At 31.5% G+C, this 22,017-nt stretch overlaps 2 protein-coding genes across 2 annotated transcripts; both read right to left on the bottom strand.

The window, feature by feature from the left end:
* Positions 1-2,042: 2,042 nt before the first annotated feature.
* On the bottom strand, positions 2,043-2,480 carry LOC112516780 (SKP1-like protein 11). Its single transcript, XM_025124015.1, has one exon. It carries the CDS (start codon positions 2,478-2,480, stop codon positions 2,043-2,045), a length of 438 nt encoding a protein of 145 aa, XP_024979783.1.
* A 7,318-nt stretch (positions 2,481-9,798) lies between these two features.
* Positions 9,799-15,435, bottom strand: LOC112517027. The gene is made up of 6 exons (XM_025124321.1): positions 15,165-15,435; positions 14,877-14,987; positions 13,549-13,617; positions 12,971-13,102; positions 11,683-11,883; positions 9,799-10,082 (listed from the first exon to the last, which is right to left on the bottom strand). The coding sequence occupies exons 1-6, from the start codon at positions 15,366-15,368 to the stop codon at positions 9,891-9,893; spliced, it is 909 nt and encodes a 302-aa protein (XP_024980089.1). The 5' UTR covers positions 15,369-15,435; the 3' UTR covers positions 9,799-9,890.
* Positions 15,436-22,017: the final 6,582 nt, after the last annotated feature.

Below are 22,017 nucleotides of genomic sequence, written 5' to 3'. Positions count from 1 at the left end.
TTTCATAAGATTAAACAATGAAATCGACTGATGAAGGTGGTTTGCACGGTTTACACAAATGAAGGCGGTTTTCATATGATCACTCCTCTATATATATATATATATTACAATAAGATGAAAGAAACATGTTATAAATGAAAAAATATAATGATATGCAACAAGAAGCTTGTAAAAAGAATAATTTTGGGGAAAGAAATTACTACATGAAATAATGGCTAATGCATTATTTATATAACAATATTTGCAACAAATTTTCTTTAAAATAGAGAAAATGAAAATTTTAAAAACCAAATAGTTTTTGACTTAGCGGTATATGAGTCTTTGGCCTCCTAGAAGATCAGGGGTTCAAATCTCACCAAAGATGAGAATAATGTGTAAGTTTATTTGTTCTATTCGCCATATATAAATATTATGAGGAGTGTGTAAGTTTATTTGTTCTATTCGTCATATATAAATATTATATAATTCAAAAAGAAAAATTTAGAAATTGTTTTGCTTCAATATATTCTCCAAATACTTTTCCAAAATGGAGAAAATAGGATAAATAAGAAAATATGAGTGACAAATAATATTTTATTATTCCCACCAATAAGAGTATTTGAAATTAAATATCTAGGAGAGATAGATAAAAAAAATTTATTAAATGTATTGAATATTTTTATAATATAACTGGTGTTTTAATCTCTAAAATGAAGAATTTGTTCGAGATGTATATAATATTATTTTTGAAGATTTTGATTTTTGACTTTCCATTTTAGAGAATCTGTTGGAGATGTTGCAACATTGTAATAGATGGTGAATAAGATTGTGATCGAGCAATTGAACTTGCAAAAGAAGTGCCAACAACAAAGATCAAAACAACGGTGGATGATAATGGATGATTCCAAAAATTTCGTGCTCAATATAGATAAATCAAGGATAAAGAAGTTCACATCCATCTACAAAATGCATTAATTAATCATTAGAAGAATACTCGTACAATGTAGTGAGATATATCTCGATTTTAATATTTCATTTTTTTTGTCTCAGTCGATGTTATAATACAATTTTATGTGGTTTTGAGAAAACGATAATGTTTTTATTTTTGAATAAAATATAAATACGAAGATATATCATAAAAATTGAAAAGAAAATATTGATATTAGTACCAAACTAAATATTTAAAATTTCTTATTTTTTGTGTATTTCTTTAATACATTTTTTATTTTTGGTTTAATAATATAATTTTTGTAAAGATAATAATTAAAGATTTTGTTAGAAGTCATTGATTATCTTAATTATATTTTAGATATTTTATATTTAAAATGAAATGTTTATCTTATATTTGATTATGTTTATCTGCAATTAGTTACTCGAATTCAGATATGGAGCTTTAATAAGTTGTACTTATGCATAATTTACTTGTAATCTTGAATTTTATATTTTTCTATAAAAGTAATTATCAACTTATTATAAGTCAGAAATGTTTAACTTTTTTAAAAACTACTTATTATGGGTTTGACACCGATATAAGTTGTTTATCCAAACACTCAAAAATACTTATTATCGGTGTCACACCGGAATAAATAAATTCTTTATTTTTTCCTTTATATAAAATATGTTCGAGATGCTCCAGCCAAACTGCATGCACAATGCGGGATAAAATTCTGTATATCCCACAATGCTGTTGTTCCAGATCTATCTATACCAATATACTTTGCAATCAACAATCGGAAGGCTAAAAGTTAGCCAACAAACAATCCGAAAGTTTAGAGGAATGCATTTAATCGATCAAAACGGTTTTCGCCATTAGAATTCTCAATCAAATCTACCATTAATTAGGCTCATTGATAACATACCGAATCCCTGTTATTGGAATTGGATCAATCGTTGATCAGAAAACCAATCAGAATCGCAGAATTATATGTATTAGATTTGTTATTTCAGAAAAAGGAAAACAAAAACTCGCCGTATAAAAATTCAACAGAAACATCAAATGTCCATGATTGCACTAACGGCGGAGGAACGACTACTTACGGCGGAGTAGAATATATATTCTGAATCTATACTTCGAAAGCCCAAGGGAATTCAGCACGAAGAGCTTGTTCTTCTTCAGGTGTAAAATCATTCTCGATTTGAAAAATCTCTCGAAGCTCTTCCACCGTCATGTCCTTGATCAGATCCGCCAGTTTCTCACAAGCCAAATCCATCAATCCTTTGATGTCAAGATAAGAAGCGGCCTTAGCCAGATCCAACAACGTCGAAATCTGTTTTTCATCAACAAACTTTTTCAGATCATTCTCTGCAACCGATGCCTGTTTATTGAGGTATTCAATCACTAGGGTTAAGGTTTCGGAATGAACGTTAGGGAGAGGGATAACAGACGATGCACAATCTTCCTCCACCATGTTTCTAATGGTGACCGATTGGACTGCAAATTCTTCTTCAATGGTGAATTGCTGTTTATCCTTTGACATGAAAGTAAGCATCTTCTTGGACATGATTACGAACTGGTTGAACGATATTGTGTCAGGGTTTGATTGAATGGGGAAGAAGAAGAAGAAGGATGGAATTGAGGAGTGAAGACGGGTTTATGGTGATATATATAGGATTCGGAATCCATATTCAACTACTTTCCTTTAGTATTATTTCCTTTTTTTAATGAAAGTAAAAACCGTTTTTTTTTATTTTTTAATTATCTGTGTGACTTTATGTTATAATATTACTAGAATAGTATTTGTATAATATAGTGAAATATATCTTGAATTTTATTTTTTATTTTATTTTTTATCTCAATAGATGTTATAGTATGGTCTTATATGATTCTCAAAAAGCGATAATGTTTTTATTTTTGAATAAAATATAAATTTAAAAATATCATTAAAAAATGACAAAAATATTCGATATTAGTATCAAATTAACTATTTAAAATTCTTATTTTTTGTGTAATTTTTTAGTTCAATTTTTTTATTATAATTTAATTTAAGTTCAATAATGATTTATATTTGGTTTAATAATATAATTTTCTTATAAAGATAATAATTACTTATTTTATTAGAACTCAATAATTATTCTAATTATATTTTAGATTTTTTATATTTTAAAATGAGATGTTTATCCTCTATTTGATTATGTTTATCCGCAGTTAGTTATACAAATTCAAACATCGAACTTTAATAAGTTGTACTTATACATCATTTACTTGTAATCTTGAATTTTAAGTAATATGCATCAATATACAGTACTTTGTGCATAAAAATGGTTTTTAAGAGTTTTTGTCAAATGTTTTATAATACAGTATAGATTAGAATGAGGTTTTAATCATTTGAAAATTTTAAAATTTGTGATATATATGAAAACTCTTATCTTAAGGTTTTGTTTTACATGATTTTTTTCCGTTTAAGTATGGTACTTAATGTACTGATTAACATATATTTATTTCTTAATGTACTTCTATATATGTATTCGGTTCACAATCTGAAACTTTTTTACATGTATTTTTTGTTTCATAAACACGTTGTGAACCAAGTACATGTGAAACACACATATCGTTAAACAAATATATGTTAATCATTATTCTATGAGCATATTGCATGGAAAAGTAACATACTTTAACTTGATTCTTCTATTTTGATACTTAAGATGTAAAGTTTTAAATATTTAAGTACCCGGGTAACAGATTGAAACAGTAACCGGTTATCATGCTGATGTGACGAGTGATGTGATATCCAACTCGGTATTATTGATCGACGTGGTTAGTGACATGAATTTTTTAATCTAAAATTAGTCTTAAACCGGTTCCCCGGGTACTTAAATGTTTAAAACTTTACGTCTTATATATCAAAATGGAAGTTTTGAAAGTACACTATCCAAAATAGGAATCAAGTTAAAGTACTTTACTTTTTATGCAATTTACCTTTATTCTATATACTAGTCTTAGATGGAAAAAAATGATATAAAATAACACATGATACACAAGTTCTTAAGGTTATCATATTTTTTTTAAATTTTCAAAAGAATGTTCCACTTTTCTAAAATTAATATTATAGTATTATAATAAAATTTTATTTACTAAATTGATTAATCAATTTAAATAAATATGACTATAAATATTAATAATGTAGTGAATTATATATATATATATATATATATATATATTGATTAACCTGGATATCCAACCCGTTATGCGAGCCGACTAATCTCAGGACGACCACCTGTTTTGCAGATAGTCCGGAGTCACCGCATTTATAGTGAATTATATAATTGTCAACTTAGCAAATTAAAAACTGCTATAAAACTTTACAATTATACTGTTTAGAAGTATTTTTAACATATTATTAATAATTTTTTTAAAATAGAGATTAAAAGTCAAAATATGTTACATTCAACTCTAATAGATTCTCTATTTTAAATAGTTTTCAACATCAACTGTACTATTAAAATATTTTATAACTTTATCATTTCAGTACATTTTTAAAAAAATTATATAAAAAACTAAGAATTAATTTCATTAGTGGAAGGTATTAAAATAATATTTCTTTCTTCTCGCCAGAGAGTTTTAAAGAATTCTCTATATTTAAAGTTTAATACTATAAAGAATTTATTAGAGCAAAATATAAAGCAAAACTCCATTTTTAATTATAGAAAAGTTGTTGGATATGTTTTTTTAAGTATATAATATATTTTTTTATATACGGCAAATACAACCAAAAAACTCACACACCCTCCTCACCGTTGATAAAGTTTGAACCCCGGAGCTCCTAGGAGGCAAGAGACTCAGATACCGTTAGGCCAAATGCCCTTTAGTAAGTTGTTGGATATGTTCTAAAAGCATCTCCAACAAATTCTTGAAAATTTGGAGATTTTGGATAAATTTTTGTTTCAATAGATTCTCGAAAATAGAAAAAGTATGATTGTGAAATTCTTTAAATTTGAAGAATTTTCTAAAATGATTACAATGAAAGAGAAACAATTTTTTATTGTATTTTTGTCATTTCGAAACCGTGATGTTAAATCTTCTATGAAATAATATTTTATTACATATAAAAAAAATATTTTAATCAGTATTGTAATCTCAAAAATAGAGAATCTGTTTGTGTTATTATTATTATTATTTTAAGATTTTGAGTTTTAATCTCCATTTTTTTGAAGTATATAATAGTTATATACAACAAATAGAACAAATAAACTCATACATCCTTCTCATTTTTGGTGAGGTTTGAACCTCTGACATGCTAGAAAGCCAAAGACTCACATACCATTAAGCCAAAGGCCCTTTGATGTTTTAATCTCCATTGTTGACAAAAGAATTAGAGAATCCATTGGAGATACTCTAACAATAACCTCATTTTGTTGGTCCATTTATTATTTCAAGATCGGTAATACAAAAACTAAGAGGCCGTTTACTAAACGCTTACCCGATAGGTGCTTATCGGGCAATTTTGCTCACTGGATGAACATGGCAAGACCTAAGAATCTTACCTAGTAAGAGCGATGATAAGGATAGAGAGTTTTACCCGGTAAGTGAGGGTGACGACTCTGACCCGGTTAAGTGCTTACCATATACATATATTGTTGCATACGATACCATTTTGATATACTACAATCTTACTTAGAATATAAATTATAGTATTGACTTCTAACGATAAACACTTACCAGATAAGCATTCAGATAAAAAGCCCCTAACAAAATGTTATTTCATACAAAATTTAAGAAAAGAACCAAATCTCTTGTATAAAAACTCCAAAATATAACTGATTTATAAGAACTTTTTCTGATGGTAATTCTATAAGAGCATCTCCAACGGATTCTCCAAAAAGATCTTCAAAATGGAGAATCAAAACTCAATATCTTTAAAAAGAATCTCCATAACTCCAACAACTTTTCCATTTTAGAGGTTATACCATTAATTATATTATTAAAATATTTTATATATTTAATACAATATCATTTCTCTCATCTAAACATTTAATTTCAAGATTTTTTTTTATTACATTACATCACTGAGATAACATAGAATATATATTAAGAACAAAAATGGGCTATGTAAGATCCCACATTGGTTGGGGAGGGGAACAAAAGTTGCCTTATAGAAGACTCGATACCTCCTCTATCATGCGCGTTTTGAAACCATAAGTTTAGGTGTGGGACAAAGCGAACAACATCTGGTACGATTGACTTGCGATGTTATATATGATATCAAAGCCAAACTAGTGTGCTAGCGAGGACGTTAGGCTCCCAACGGGGGTGGATTATAAGATCCCACATTGGTTGTAGAGGGTAAAAAAGTTGCCTTATAAGGGACTTGATATCTCCTCTATCAGACGTGTTTTAAAACCGTGAGTCTAGATGTGTGAAACAGATAATATCTAGCAAGGTTGTCATGAGATGTTACAGGTCAAACCTAAACGATTAACAATTTGAAAATCAACCTAAACCATTGATAATTTGAACCTAAAATCAAACGATTAATAATTTGAACCTAAACATTCTCTTCTATAGTTTACACCCTAAGCACAGGTAAATTTTGGTCCCCTAAATTTCAGGGGGCCTGTTCAAAATCTCACATTTAACATTGTCATTGACGGCCATGCTCATCCCCACCTCTATTAAGTATTATTGTGGAGGACGTTAATTATGGATATTATCATCTTCATTATTTTAATTTTAGAGAAATACATGAAACAGTTTCATTAAAATTTCATTAAGTATTATATGAAACAATTTCATAACCATATATGAAATAACTTCATAAAGAAAATATTATATGAAACAATATATATATATTGAAAATAGGCCTATTAAATTTTAAAATAAAAATATAAAATTAGGCCTTTAATTTAAATTGAAAATATGCCTATTAATTTTGAAACAAAATTTGGCTTATTAGTTAATAATGAATTTAACTCAAGTAGACCAATTCATTTATTCAGGGATGTTTGAGATTGCTTATTTAAAACAACTAATGCGTTTTTATAAAAGTGCTTATTAACTTATATGATGGTACACTGGAGTTTTATGAAAAATGTTTGGATTAACTTATGGCGGTACCACACCGGATAATCTCATAAAATAGATAGAGACGTCATTTTCTTTTCTCATCCAAACACTAAAACTTCTTATTGTCGGTACCACATCGGGAATAAGTTATAATAAAGTAACTCATTAAAAACTCCTTATTACCGGTGCCAAACCGGTATAAGCATTTCCTTTTTTTTCTCCATCCAAACACTAAAAACTTCTTATTACCAGTACACATCGAAATAAGTTAATAAGCACTTTAAATAAGCAATCCCAAACACCCCTCAATTGGACTTTTTGTTTCATTTAATTATTTAACTTGATTACTTTTAGGTTGATGTTTAATTTAACATGGGCCTACAAATATTATTTAGTTACTTCAAAGCCCAATCCTATCATTTTTTTTGGCCCAACTATTGTGTGTTTGCATTGGCCCATTGATATATTTTTCGCCACTAATTTGCGACGGACCGCTTTAGGTGTTAGTTTTTTCTAAGACAAACAAATTGAACTCGACGAAATAAATATCGTTAAACTGATCATAAGATACAAGTCAAATTATGATAAATTTATACGAGGACGTAGAGAAAAATTACAAAGATCTCAATGTTATGTTAAGATATACACGGAGCGTTTTATTTAATCCCACGAGAAAAAAAAAATACTGATATGGAAATATTATCTGAGCAAGAGTCTGTGTCTACCATATTCTTAGTTTCAGTATTATCTATTCGAAAGTTATTGTCAAGGGGCGCATTTTTAGTTGGAGGCTTTCCATCAGGTGACATATTATATTATAATTTGTTATTATTGTAGACAGATGCTTGTGTTATGTACAATCGTGCATCTTTGTCTTTGTAGTTAAGATGACGATCCATCCCACATCGGACGAACAGAGTTATGTATGCTGAAATCGAACTCATAAAACGAGGTTCATGTGTCTATGATCTCCACACGGTGAAGCGTTATTACTTTTGATGTATTAATGATTAAGTTCCAAGAGTAAATAGATCTTATTGCCGACATTCAGTCGTCAAGCAAGATTCTAGTCTTTCCCATGGAGGAAACTATGGGTTATTTGCGGTAAGTTCTCTTAAGTCTTGGTATATTCGTTAATCTCGTTTTGTTCATATATCTATTACTCACCTGATATCATATGGGGATCTTATAGAATCTATGCAAGTTCCCTTATTTCCGATACCATGAGAAGTAATAAATTCGCAACTTCAATGTTCATAACATTTCGAAAGGTGGACCAATGGCTATTCGAAGGTCAGTATGTACAATGAGGTATTATATCTGATTTTTGTTCATTGTATTCTGGTAAAATATGTAGATTTTTATTACTGTATATCCATGAAGTTTTGCTGATCTCTTGAATTTGCTTTTCTGGATTGTCATTGCAGGTATATTCAAGTTGATATGGACTCTATTGACACGTATCTATGATGTCAAATATGTGTCCATACCAATTGAATTATGCCTTCATCTGAAAGAAGTGGGACATCAATCATCGAAGCTAAATGCCTGATGAAACACAGGTGTTGCCTTTGGAAGGTTCATCGAGAATTTTGTGTATCCACGAGTGCACGTGAGGGCATCAGGTGATCATGAGTCATATGTTGAAAGAGACAATATGTCTTAGTTTCGACGAAATCCTGCTCCTATTCGTGTTAAGATCTTTGAACGTACAACACAGATTTCCGGGTCCACCTTCGAAGAAGACGGGTCCACCTTCATCGAAGAAGACGGATTCAACTCTTCACCATCTGTTTTGAATTCCCAAATGAGCGACTTTTGAGTTGAGAAATTGTAGACATAAAAAATGAGCAGCCGTAATCTCTATCTTGGATATACATATTTTGTACTTAATCGAGCTTTTTAGATCTGTGTTTTTATTATTACATGATTTTGTCAAACACTGCAAAAGTAATTATTGTAATTTAAAACTGTAGTAATCAGATGTGGAATGTAAATCATAAATTGAGAAAAAAAAGTTGATTTTTCTTTTTATACCCACCTCATTTTAATCTCTTTCATTCCCGATCCAGTGTGGGATACAAACTATGAAGTGAAAAAATAGAGATTTCTTCTTGGTTTCTCTTTTAAATAAAGATATAGGAGAAATATCAAATGAGAACCATAAATATTTTAAGAACAACGATAATCAACAGATACGTGATACACATGAATTTCATTATGTATATGCATTAACAATTTTATATATATATATATATATATATAGAGAGAGAGAGAGAGAGAAAGAGAGAAGGGTTCAAACGAGAACACTTCATTTCACGAGAACGCGAAAACACCCTAGACTATAGACAATCACATGTGATACCATTATTCCATCACATATGATACACTTGTGATACTAAATCAGAGACGCAGACGATTTTCGATGTGATCTTGGTTGTGGGCCAAGTCGCCCTTACACCACTAAGCCCCCTCACAAGTATTATCACTGTGATAAGGGTGTTGTTGATATGATCCTGTAATCCATCAAGACTATCACATATGATGCTAAATCATAGACGCAGACAACCTTTGGCGCGGCCTAAGTCGTAGAACACGTCGTTCGCACATCACAGGGTCCCCTCACGCTCAAAATATTTATTTTGAGCCTCAACCTCCCAAAAAAATAAAAAATAAGAAGGTTAAATATCGTAATAATATTAGAAGATACTCTTTGAAGGAATGCTCATATAGCGGATTGGATATCCAGGTTAATAAAAAAAAATATAAAGTAATAGTTAATATTATATTTGTGAAAAATGTATGTTTCATATGTAAACCTAAAGAAACACAAGTTATACAACTCAATTCCCAAAAAAAGAAAAAGAAAAAGGGGTTGACTACAAAAACTATGTGGAAACAAGAGCAAGTTCTAAAGCTCATTTTTGGCAGAGTTTGAGTTGTGTTGTGTGAAACTTGCCTTCTTTCCTTTCCACCATTTCTGCAACCTAAATCCCATTTTAGTTGCATGTTTCTTTGCTGCTTCACCAGCATCTATCACCCCTTTCTTCACCTTTTGCTTCCAATCCATCTTCATGCTTTCTTTTTCCTTCATAATCTTCCCCTATTCAAATCACAGGAAGTTAAAAAAATGAAGTTTTCACCACAAATCAATGATATTTGACGATACTGAGGTTGTGTTTGACAAACTGACTGATAAATAAGCTACTTGTTAGCTGAAAAACTAGTTGTTAGCTAACATTTCCAACGGCTATGCTATAACTTTTCTTAATTGGAGGGGCAAATTGCATGAAAAGTAACGTACTTTAACTTGATTCTTATTTTGGGTAACGTACTTTTAGAACTTCCATTTTGGTACCAAAGAAGTAAAATTTTAAACATTTAAGTACCCGGGGGTAACCTGTTGAAGACTAATTTTTAGATTAAAAAAATTCAGGTCACTGACCACGTCAGCAAATAATACTGAGTGGATACCAGATCAACATGATAACCGGTTAATGCTTCAACCGATTCCTAGGGTACTTAAATGTTTAAACTTTACAACTTAGGTACCAAAATGAAAGTTTTGAAAGTACGTTACCCAAGATAGGAATCAAGTTAAAGTACATTACTTTTTCATGCAATTTGTCCAAATTAGAGTATCAAAAGTTTAAATCTATAAAAAAATTACATTCAACTCCAAACAACTACTCTATTTTAACAATATCATTAACTATATTATTAAAATATTCAATACATTTAATAAAATATCATTTCTCTCTTAAGCACTTAATTTTAATGTCTCGGATTGGTGAGAAACAATTAAATATTATTTCTCTCTTAGATATAGAATTTCAGAGATTTCTCCAAATTTGGAGAATTTTTACCCTCTCTCTCTCTTCTTTTCTCTATCTTAGCATACGCTACAGCATAACTGTTGAAACAAAAATATACTCTAAATTTCTAATGTCTATATTTTAGTATAGTTGTTGAAGATGCTCTAATAAAGTAGCTGATAAAATAGTCATGTTCAATAAAAACTAGCTAATAAGCTAGATGACAATGTAAAATGAAAGGTCATGTTGAAAAACTAATTTGTAGAAGGGTTATGGAACGCTACTTGAAGCATTTTTGGGTTTCAAAAAGCTCACATATGAGTTAACTTATTCCTAATTAAGCAAGGGTTTTACAATAAGCTAAAAATATAAGAGCATCTCCAACAGATTCTCTATAATTTCTCTAAAACAGATAACCAAAAAATAAAATCTCTAAAAAAAATTACATTCAAATCTTAAAGATTTTCTATTTTAGAGATTTAAACATTAATTATATTATTAAAATATTTTATAATTTTATCATCCCAATACACTTTTAAAACAAACGTTATATGAAATAATAATAATTCAATTTTATTGGTGAGAATTCTCTTTGTTTTCAGTAATTTAGAGAATCTGTTGGACCAAAATAAAGAACAAAACCTACATTTTCTCTATTTTAGTGAATCTGTTGGAGATGCTCTAAAGCTGGCTTATATCAAGTTTTAGAGAATTCTATACACTTGGGGAGTTTTTTCATGTTTTATGTATTTTAGAGAAGAATATAGAGATTCTGTTGGACCAAAATAGAGAACAAAAGCTCCATTTTCTCTATTTTAAAGAATCTGTTGGAGAACTCTAAAGCTAGCGTATGGTTGTCAACCATGGGTATATTTCCTAGATTCTTACCAAATTCGAAGGGATTGATGGTTCGTCATCGTCTTCATCATCACCATCGTCATCGTCCAAGTTTTTACCACTCATCAAATCTTCCCTTGAATACATTTTCATGCCAGGTGCACCAGGCATACCCTCCATTGATTTCAACATCTTTTCCATTTCAGCCTCTTTTGCCGACTTCGGTACAAATGTTTCCCCCGGCTCCCTACCCTGAATTTTTAACAATAAATAGATAAATGAAATGTGAAGCTTTTTGATATGTTAACCAGAAGAGTATGAAGCGAATATTGTGCACTAAGCTTGTATAAATGGCTAAAATTTTACCCATCAATAACATGTTATTGGCTTCAATCCTCTTACGCTTATAAGCTAGTTGTTCGCTAAAAAACTAGCTGATAAACTAGTCATGTTTAGAAACAAGTAGCTGATAAACTAGTCATGTTTAGTAAAAAGTAGATGATACACTAATCATGTATGGTAATAACTAGCTGATAAGTTAGACGATAGTGTAAAACGACCTAAAAGGACATGTTGAAAATGAACTGGAAAAATACAAGGAAACATTTATGTAGCTTGAAAGCATTTGATCGTAAAATTATTACTTCGATATAATAATGATTAGTTTCATATGTATGAGGCTGCATCGTTCTAGCTTTACTAATCCAAAGTCATTACTTTATGTTGTTTTGAGGTTCGACTCCATTAGGTGGTATCATTCAAGCACATTTTAAACCATGAGTTCAACAAACTTTATTGGTCTAAAGTACTTATGATTATTGAAGGAAGACTAGCTTAATAAAGGTTAGGCCCTAGGGCTCCCCCCATGTCACTAGTTCAAGTCTCCTTAGGGCCTAGTTCAAGTCTCCTTAGGGCCTCTGGGATTTTTCTTATCTTCAGGGTCCCATACGATTAATCGAGGTGAGCGCAAGCCGGCTTGGACACCCACGGTTAAACAAAAAAGCGATAATGCTTGCACAAATATACTTGACAATGATTTAACCAATTGTAGGAGGAATACTTTCCATCCATGCCAACTGCTAGATTCCTTATGCAAGTTGCAAAATTTATAATAATTAGGAAGTTTTCTAGTTACAATTAACTATTTGCCACAAGAAATGATGATGTTCATTTGGAGCCACAAGATTTCTTTATTTTGTTGTTAGTAAAAGACATTTAGATATCTGACAAATAGTCAAACATGTTCCTAAATTCTAGTAAAAAAATGTTTTTTTTTGGAAGTATATAATATTTATATACGGCAAATAGAAACTAGCTTATGAGTGATAGAGGAATATACCTTAGGAACTGGCGGTGGCTTAGTATTACATACTTTGGTAAGATCTTTGCAAAGGAATTTACTCAATGAATGCATCTGAGGCTTCTTTTTGTATATATACTCCGCGACATCTGTATCATAGTATCCTATAACCTAAAACAACAACCGAATTAAAAAAAGTATACCAAAAAGGCAGCAAGAATATTACTAAAGAAGTGCTAAGATATTGGTAGCCCACAACTTAGAATTTATAAGGAGCTCAAAAATCCAACTTTCTGCCCATGCGGGACTGGTTGTCCTTAATTGGCAATCCAAACATCCCCTCAAGGACTCATAACGTACGATGGTATTAGGATCGGCTTTGATACCATTTGTAACTCCCCAGGGCAAAGAAGCAGGTCAGCCCAATAACTTCTAGACTAGTTAAACTTAAAACCATGGTGGAAGCCATTACTAGCCCACACCTTGAGTTTATAAGGAGCTCACAAATCCAATTTTCTACGAATCTTACTCAAGAAAACAAAAACAACTAAACATCCCAAGCTTCCTGATGCATCGAGGGAAAACAAATAGAGAAGTAAAAAGGAAATAAAAGCAACCTCTTGACAAGCTCGTTCGATGGTTTTGCATTCTGAACCACATTGCCCTTCAGAGTCTTGTTCAACAAGCTGCCAGAGGACCAAAACAAAAGGTAAGATACCTACCAAAGTATCAATTGCTATTCCATTCTTTTACACCACTTGTCATTCTCTATTTTGGGGTCTCATCTTGTCCACAATTGTGTCTAAATTATCAGTATACCACACAATAAGACCTATAAAATGAAAATGCTGGATAGCCTAACACAAATTTAGTCCATGTTTGGCAACCATAAGCTAGCTTAGTTTTTGAGCTTACTGGAAAACCTCATTTTCTAAGCCACGAGCTAGCCTTTTGAAAAGCTACTTCAGATAGCTTTATACATTTTTTTCCAATTATGCCCTTTTAGATCATTTTACTTTGTCATCTAGTTTATCAGCTAAGTTTTACCAAACATGACTAGTTTTTAACCTAGTTTATCAGCTAAGTTTTTACCAAACATGACTAGTTTTTAACCTAGTTTATCAACAAACAACTATCTTATTATCAGCTAGTTTGCAAAACATATCCTCAGGGGTTGTTTGGTTGGTTTTCCATTAATCCTGTATGGGTAAAGCTATATGTGTGGATTAGTCTGTATGTATAGATTGCAAAAGTTTTTGTTTGAAGGGTTTTTTCATAGATGGAAGGAATGTGTTTTTTTAATTGGGAGGGAAATGTATGGAAAAAACTTGGCTTCTGCATAAAGCTACCCCTATAAGCTTTATTGAATAAGCCACTTTCTATATCATTAAGCCACTACAAAACAGTAATATTTAGCTAACAGCCACTTTCTATATCATTAAGCCACTACCAAAAAGTAATATATAGCTAACCGAATAAGTTGTGAGTCCCATTAAGCTCATTAAGCTGCTAACAAACATGCCCCTAGTGTCAAACTTCAATGTCTACAATCTCAAAACCTACATGTCAATATTCTCATGTCACCATGTTAAACAAGCTGCCAGTGGGCCAAAACAAAAGGTAGGATACCTTTCTGAAGCATCAATTGGTACCAATGCTATGCTTTTATACCATTCTATCTCATCCTCTGATCTCAGTTTTGTGGGTCCACATTCTTTTCTTCATTCTATTAGGCATCACATAAGTTGGAATGCAAATGAAAATATTGAATGGCATAGAGAAAGAAAACCTACCAAACTCTAGTGCTATATCACTTGCCATCTTGATTTTCTGATAGGTACTACAAACATACAATATTTTCATGTAAACCCTAATCGCTTGCCAATTTTCTCATCCAATGTGATTAGCAGGAAAGAATAATGGAGATCAAGGGAAAAATTATTACCTCCAATCGATCCCCTTTCTCCACAATATCAATTTTGAGCATCCAATCAGCTTCTTGCTTCTTCAAATTGCATACATTCTCCGAAATTTCAATAACTTCATACTCTGATATCTGATATCAAATTCCGATTGACAAACGAAAAACAACAGATCACATACAAGAATACGAACAAAATCCAAAAGCCAGACGCTTAATCCTCAATTACGATCTCCTCAACTGGATCACCGGAATTAGCGAGATAACAGCAACATTTTGATAGATTATAAGAAAACAAAGATAAAAAATTACCTTCTTAGGAGAAATCTTAGCTTGTTTATCACGAACTTGTTCGAACAATTCCTTCGCAAGCTTCTCGCATACTTGACATTTGATGAAAGGTATATCATCTTTCCGAGCAACTCCAGCTGGTTTTGCACAATACGATGTTTGTATCCACGATGAACATAACAATGAACCCCAAAACAACAAATTAAACACCAGTTTTCGATCCATGTTCACTATTACTGTGTGTGTTTGTGTGTGTGGGGAAGATTCAAGAGAGTTCTAGCAGCAAGCCAGCAACATACTGCCGTTGGGCAGTCCTGATTTTGGTAGAATTTGTTTGGACGAAATTGCCCTCGGGGACTATACACGTGTTCCTCGTTTTTGATTGGTTGATTCTGAGGCCACGTGTACAGTGACCACTCTCACACCCAATGGAAAAGGAGATAACACCTAAGCGAACACTTTTTCTTCCCATTATTTCTTTATCGACATGTGTGTATTTGTGTAATTACAAAATTTTAGTGAATGTGTTTACTAAATATTTATCCGATAAGTATTTATTGGATAATTTTCCTACATGGCAAGGGCTTACAATCTTACCTGGTAAGAACGAGGATAAGGATGAAGAGTTTTACTCGGTAAGTGAGGGTAACGACTCTTACCTAAGCACTTACCAGGAAAATTGTTGCATGAAATACGTTTTGATGTACTACAACCTTACCTAATAAAATAAATTATAGTGTTGACTGCTTACGGTAAACACTTACCAGGTAAGCATTTAGGTAAACAACCCCTTAATGAGTTTAATAGAACCACAACTTATTCGGATACTTATTTATGGTTGTTTATAAGTAACTTAATGATATAAAAAATGACTTATTCAATAAGGTTTTGGGGTTTTATACAAAAAATCGATTTTTTTAAAATTTGTCCCTCCCAATTAAATAACATGCTCCTTCTATCTATAAAAAATTATTCCAAATAAAAACCCTCTCAACCTACATAGAAAGATTAATCAACATAATCAGTTTTATCCATATATGACTTAATAAAAAACCAACCGTACAACCCCTAGTTCTTTTTAGAATAATAATGTTTATGTATGTATGTGTGTGATATAATCAAATGAGAACTTTACATATTGTAAGAATTGTTATTTTAAGTTGTTGTTTCAGATGATTTTTTACATTTAAAGTTAAGATTTAAATAACTTATTAACATATGTTTTTTTTAATTAACCTGAATTTCCAACCCGCTATGCGAGCCGACTAATTTCAGGACGACCACCTGCTTTCCAGATAGCCCGGAGTCACCGCATTTGAACCTCCGTGGCCACAAGAGGATTTTTGTTTCTCCTTGGATTTGAACATGGGACCTCCTGGTACTTTTGACCTTTGGAGCCAAGATCAAACCAATCAGACACCACCTTTGTGGTTTGTTTGTTTTATATGTATTGATTCATAATATGAGATAAAAATATTGAAACAAATATATGTTAACCAATACCTTAAATCATAGGTTAGATAAATCAAATATATGTTAACCAATTTCCTAAATTCTAGTTTTAAATGGAAAAAATCATGTAAAATAACACATAATACACTAGTTACTAGGGTTCTCACAAATTCTATGGGTTCTTTTGCATATAAAACAAGTATTCCAAAACCCAACAGATAACATGTTGTTCTTCATGACCACGTAAGCGCAAAAGAAAAAAAAATCACATTTCCCCCTTTTTCTTATCCCTTGGTAAAGCCTGACCTGCAATGCATATTTTTTAAACACAAAATGATGGTTAGACCTTGAGATCTAGTGATAAATCCCTTTCTATGTAATTACAGGGTGAAAATCACCAAAACATGTTTAAAAATCACATTGGTAAATATATCTCAACTTTTTATAAAATAAAACTCAAATATCGTATTTCAATAAGAGTTTATAAATCTTTCTCGCCACATATGGGGCATAACCACTAGGTCCTCGCATCACTATGTGCGAGATTCTTGAAGTCCTCGCATCATACTATGCGGGATCACCCAGAGCTCCTCTGGCTCTTAATCCAGAGCAAAGCCAATCAAAACAAATTCATTGAAGACTTAATCATGAAGTCTAGATCAACTTGAAAATGATTTAAACACATAATATGCTCAACCAGAGCTCCTCTAGTTATTTAACTTAAGAAAATAAATCCCGAGTCAAACCAACCAGAGCTTCTCTAGTCGACCAGAGCCTCTGGTCATACCAACCAGAGCTTCTGATCTCAACTTTTAAAATATACAAGGATATGCAACCAACCAGAGCTCTTGGTTTCAATCTTTAAAACCCAAGGATAAACGACCAACCAGATCTCTTGGTCATTGGCTAAAGCTTATGAAAATAAGAATTGAGTTAAACTTAAAAGATTTAGGTTTTAAATATAACCAGAGGCCTTCTAGTTAAACATAAAGGTCAACTAGAATCTCTCTGATCTTCTACCAAATATTCGAATATTTTCTCAAAAACTTTAACAAATAATTTGAATAATTCGCCTAGAGACCAAGCCAACCGAGGTTCTTCAGAACCCCTTTTGGTTGAGCTAAGCTCTAGGTTCTAAATGTAAATAAAGAAACAGGTTTGAAAGAGATACAAGTCCAACAAGTTTTTGATACAGAGCTCAGACACATAGCTTAGACTTGTCATTGCATTTCCAGACACAGAGCCTTTGCATAGTACACACAGAGCCTCTAGGTCAAAAATATATAAAACATTTGACCAATCAGAGCCCCTGTGGGTTCTCATCAAATCTTTACCCTTTTGAACAAGTTGAAGTATAATATACAATATCCCAAAAACATTGTTTTATCCAAAATACATGCAATTAAAGACTCTGGCTGTAAGCCATTTTCCTCCTCTGCACAACATTATTGTTATCATATCAATAAGAGCAATAATTCCAAGTCTTCACATCACACATAAATGATAACTCATAATCATTGTATCTCATGGATGCGATAACAAGAGTTATGATCAAAACTCAGATTTCACAATTGACACCCTTATCCATGATACACATCTCCTTGATATTGTCACCCTTATCTCATGGTACACCTCTCCTTGATATGTCATTCTTATCTCATGGTACACATCTCCTTGATATGTCACCTTAATCCCTCATAAAATGTAATCAAATCTGTCATTTTTTTTTTTGCCAATAATGATCTCAAAACAGTTTCATCAGAGAAACTTCATATTAAGAACTTTGATAGTTTGAAACCCAGTTTCATTATCAACTCAAAACAACTTTCAATAACAATTTACCTTTCTCAACTCAAAACAACTTTAAGAACAGTTTACCTTTCTTCCACATAAACACCGACCAGTTCAAGTATTTCAAATACTAAACATATAAAATTTAATAACAAAACTCACCTTATATGCACGTATACAAGGATGAAATCTCAGCAACAATTTTCCAGATAATATAACAGTAGCAACTTCAAACAGATTCACACACACAACAACTTTTCTCTCCTTTCCTTTTTCTCTCAAAACATAAAAGATAGATAAGATAAATCTTATTTTCTCACTTTTATATGCCTAAAATAGGCGGTGGAATTTTTAATATTTTAGAACTCAATTCTCACATTCCCTCATGAGATATAATACATATCTTATACACATAACAATTTTAAGGCAGTGAAATAAAATATAGGCAGGCAATCACACATTAAAAAAAATAAAATTCTTTACTTACCAAGACTTTTAAAAACCACCCCAAATCATATAACTGGAACCCAGTTATCACAAATCCTGGTTTTACCCTCACAAGATTTTGAAAACAAATGCATGGATTTAAATTTAAATAAAAGTTATGCTATTCCATCTTAAATATTCTCTCAAAAAACTCCACAAAAATCTTGTAATAAATTTTAAGTATTTTATCAAGTATTATAAAAACTGATTAAGGGGTCGTTTACTAAACACTTACCTGGTAAGTACTGACCGGGTAATTTTTCTCACCGGATGAACATGGCAAGGGCCAAGAATCTTACCCGTTAAGAGCGATGATAAGGATGGAAAGTCTTACCCGGTAAGTGAGGGTGACGACTCTTACCTGAGTAAGCACTTACCAAGTAAATTGTTGCATATGATACGTTTTGATGTACTACAATGTTACCCAATAAAATAAATTATAGTATTGACTTCTAACATTAAGCACTTACCGGATAAGCATTTAGATAAACAGCCCCTAAGGATTACGTCTTAAACAATTAAGAAAATAGGGTCACACTCTTTATTTGCATTTCTCCTAATTTTGGCACTTTCTTTATTATAGTAAAAATAAATTTCAAGGTTTTACAAGTCAAAAGAAACCTAATCTATTGAGAACAATATTTCTAGCCAAATAAATGGAAATATACCCAAAATGCAAAAGTTAGTGCAACTTAATTAGGAAAATCTAGCAAAGTATGGTAAAACCCCACAATGAAGTCTAAGAAATTTTGTATCTGTGTTATGTGGTGTTTGTTTTTTAAGAGGTGTTGAAGACTTATTTACTTCTGATTTATAAGGAGGTGGTGCTGAAGTCTGAAATCTGAATCAATAAGACTGTTTGTTTTTGTAAACTGATAAACATCTGAATTTGTTTAAATTGTCCGTTTTATCTATTAAAAATTGTAGTGTTGAATTTTTAGATAAAATTAAACAATTTTACATATTTATTCATCATCGTTACGTATTTTACATCTAAATTATCTAATTAACATTCATTTAAACGTAAATATGTCATTAACGGTGTTTAACACATTATCCTATTACACATGCATTAATTGAGAGAAATGAAAATTGATTTGGTGAGGATCTATTGAGAGAAATGATCGACTAATGTTAATAGATTGAAAAACGTCGTTGTTGAGGATTTGAAGAACTATAAGAGGCAAATAAGAGGTTGGTTTACCTTTTACCAGATAAGAGGAAAATAAGACATAAGCACCTTTGAAAAATTGGGAAAAACAAACAGTCTGAATGACATTACCTCTTAAAGATTCAGACATAAGGGGCTGATAAGAGTTTTTTTTTATGGAAAACAAACAAGGCCTTTGAATTATTATACATGTATTTAGTTAATATAAAAAAGATCTAAGACTGTTTATTATCTGAGTAGCACTAAGGAACATATATAATAATACTGATTGTGTTTTTATGGAAAGAAACATTATAAGTATGTACTGTACTTCTACTTATACTGAAATTTTAATCCACAAATTGTTTTGTAACGAGTTGTGTAAGTCATGGCCTTAGATCTCACCTCATAAACGAGAAGACTTGTATATGCTATTCCTCTTTACAGGGGACCAAAAAGCACATTCCCGAAGCAAAACGACACTGGTTGGGATCATGGACCTGTTATTCATTTTCTTTTATCAACTTACCATGTTGGGCGATTTGATGCCCCACTCATTGTGGACTTTGTTACTTATGCTTAAATCTACAGGATACTCTTTATATGCTCTTTTAATGTTTATATGCCATCTTTTTTTTCTGATTAATCTGGATATCCAACCCGCTATGTGAGCCGACTAATCCCAGGACGACTACCTGCTTTGCAATAGCTCGGAGTCACCATATTTGAACTTCCGTGGCCACAAGGGGATTTTTATTCCTTATTGGATTTGAACCTGGGACCTCCTGGTACTTTTGACCTTGGAGCCAAGCTCAAACCAATCATGCACCACTCTTGTAGTTGTTTATATGCCATCTTTCGTTCAATAACTGATGCATTTTGTAAATGTGCATTTGATACATAAGATATGACATTAGATTCAACAACAAACTTTTTTCTCAAGTTGTGCAGAGCGTAAACTCAGGACACAACGACACTAAATTTAACAAAATCGATTTTTTTTGTTCTACCAAAAACATTTATACGTGGTTTCTTTTTAATAGACACATGTACGAAAAGAAATAAAGCATTATATATGCGAGTAAATTACATTTTCCATCGCTTTAGTGATTTTAAATTTAGGGTAAATTGCATTAAAAAGTAACGTACTTTAACTTGATATATATTTTGGGCAATGTACTTTCATAACTTCCATTTTGGTACCTAGATGTAACATTTTAAACATTTAAGTACCCGGGTAACCGATTACCATGCTGATGTGATGAGTTGGATTGAATAGCAAATAATACTGAGTTGGATACCGCATCACTCGTCACATCAACATGGTAACCGGTTAATGCTTCAACCGATCACTCGGGTACTTAAATGTTTAAAATTTTATATCTTAGGTACCAAAATGAAATTTTTGAAAGTACGTTACTCAAAATAAGAATCAAGTTAAAGTATGTTATTTTTTCATGCAATTTGCTCTTAAGTTTAATAGAGTCAGCCTCTAGAGTGAATTTTTAACGAACCCTATCATCGTGGTCTGGTTTTAATCAAAGTGTGTTTGACATATTTGTTGTCACATGTTCATAAATGATTCTGATAGTTATCTAGCAAAAAACCACGAACTCGCTGAACGTAAAACTAATTAGCAGTCTGCAACTCAAGGTCAGTCAAACTGGAAGGCAGCAAAAGGAATGAGAATAAACAGTTACCTGTTAAGATCTTATTATTACATTACGTTGTATTAAGAACAATAACGTGTTTAGTTTGAACAACTTAGATTCAATTGTTTCACCATGGTTAAGTACTTCAATTAAGTTGTTTATGCATTCGTTTGGAAGTCTTCCACTGCGATTGTGATCAAGCGTTTACACTAATATGACAACATTTAAGTTATGATGTTTTGCCAGATCAAGAGTTTACACTGATATGACAACATTTAAGTTATGATGTTTTGCCAGATCAAGATTTACACTGATATGACCACATTTAAGTTATGATGTTTTG

The sequence above is a fragment of the Cynara cardunculus genome (genome assembly GCF_001531365.2).
Source record: "Cynara cardunculus var. scolymus isolate 2C chromosome LG 8, CcrdV1, whole genome shotgun sequence".
Taxonomy (NCBI): domain Eukaryota; kingdom Viridiplantae; phylum Streptophyta; class Magnoliopsida; order Asterales; family Asteraceae; genus Cynara; species Cynara cardunculus.
This window is presented reverse-complemented; position numbering and strand designations above follow the sequence as displayed.

What these genes read in the sequence shown, in the direction of transcription:
- LOC112516780 (XM_025124015.1), bottom strand. Translation starts at nt 2,480, where the DNA reads ATGTCCAAGAAGATGCTTACTTTCATGTCAAAGGATAAACAGCAATTC.
- LOC112517027 (XM_025124321.1), bottom strand. Translation starts at nt 15,368, where the DNA reads ATGGATCGAAAACTGGTGTTTAATTTGTTGTTTTGGGGTTCATTGTTA. An exon ending in CTAAGATTTCTCCTAAGAAG is followed by an intron (nt 14,988 to 15,164) that starts GTAATTTTTTAT and finishes ATTTGATATCAG; the next exon opens with ATATCAGAGTATGAAGTTAT. An exon ending in AGCCACCGCCAGTTCCTAAG is followed by an intron (nt 11,884 to 12,970) that starts GTATATTCCTCT and finishes TTAAAAATTCAG; the next exon opens with GGTAGGGAGCCGGGGGAAAC.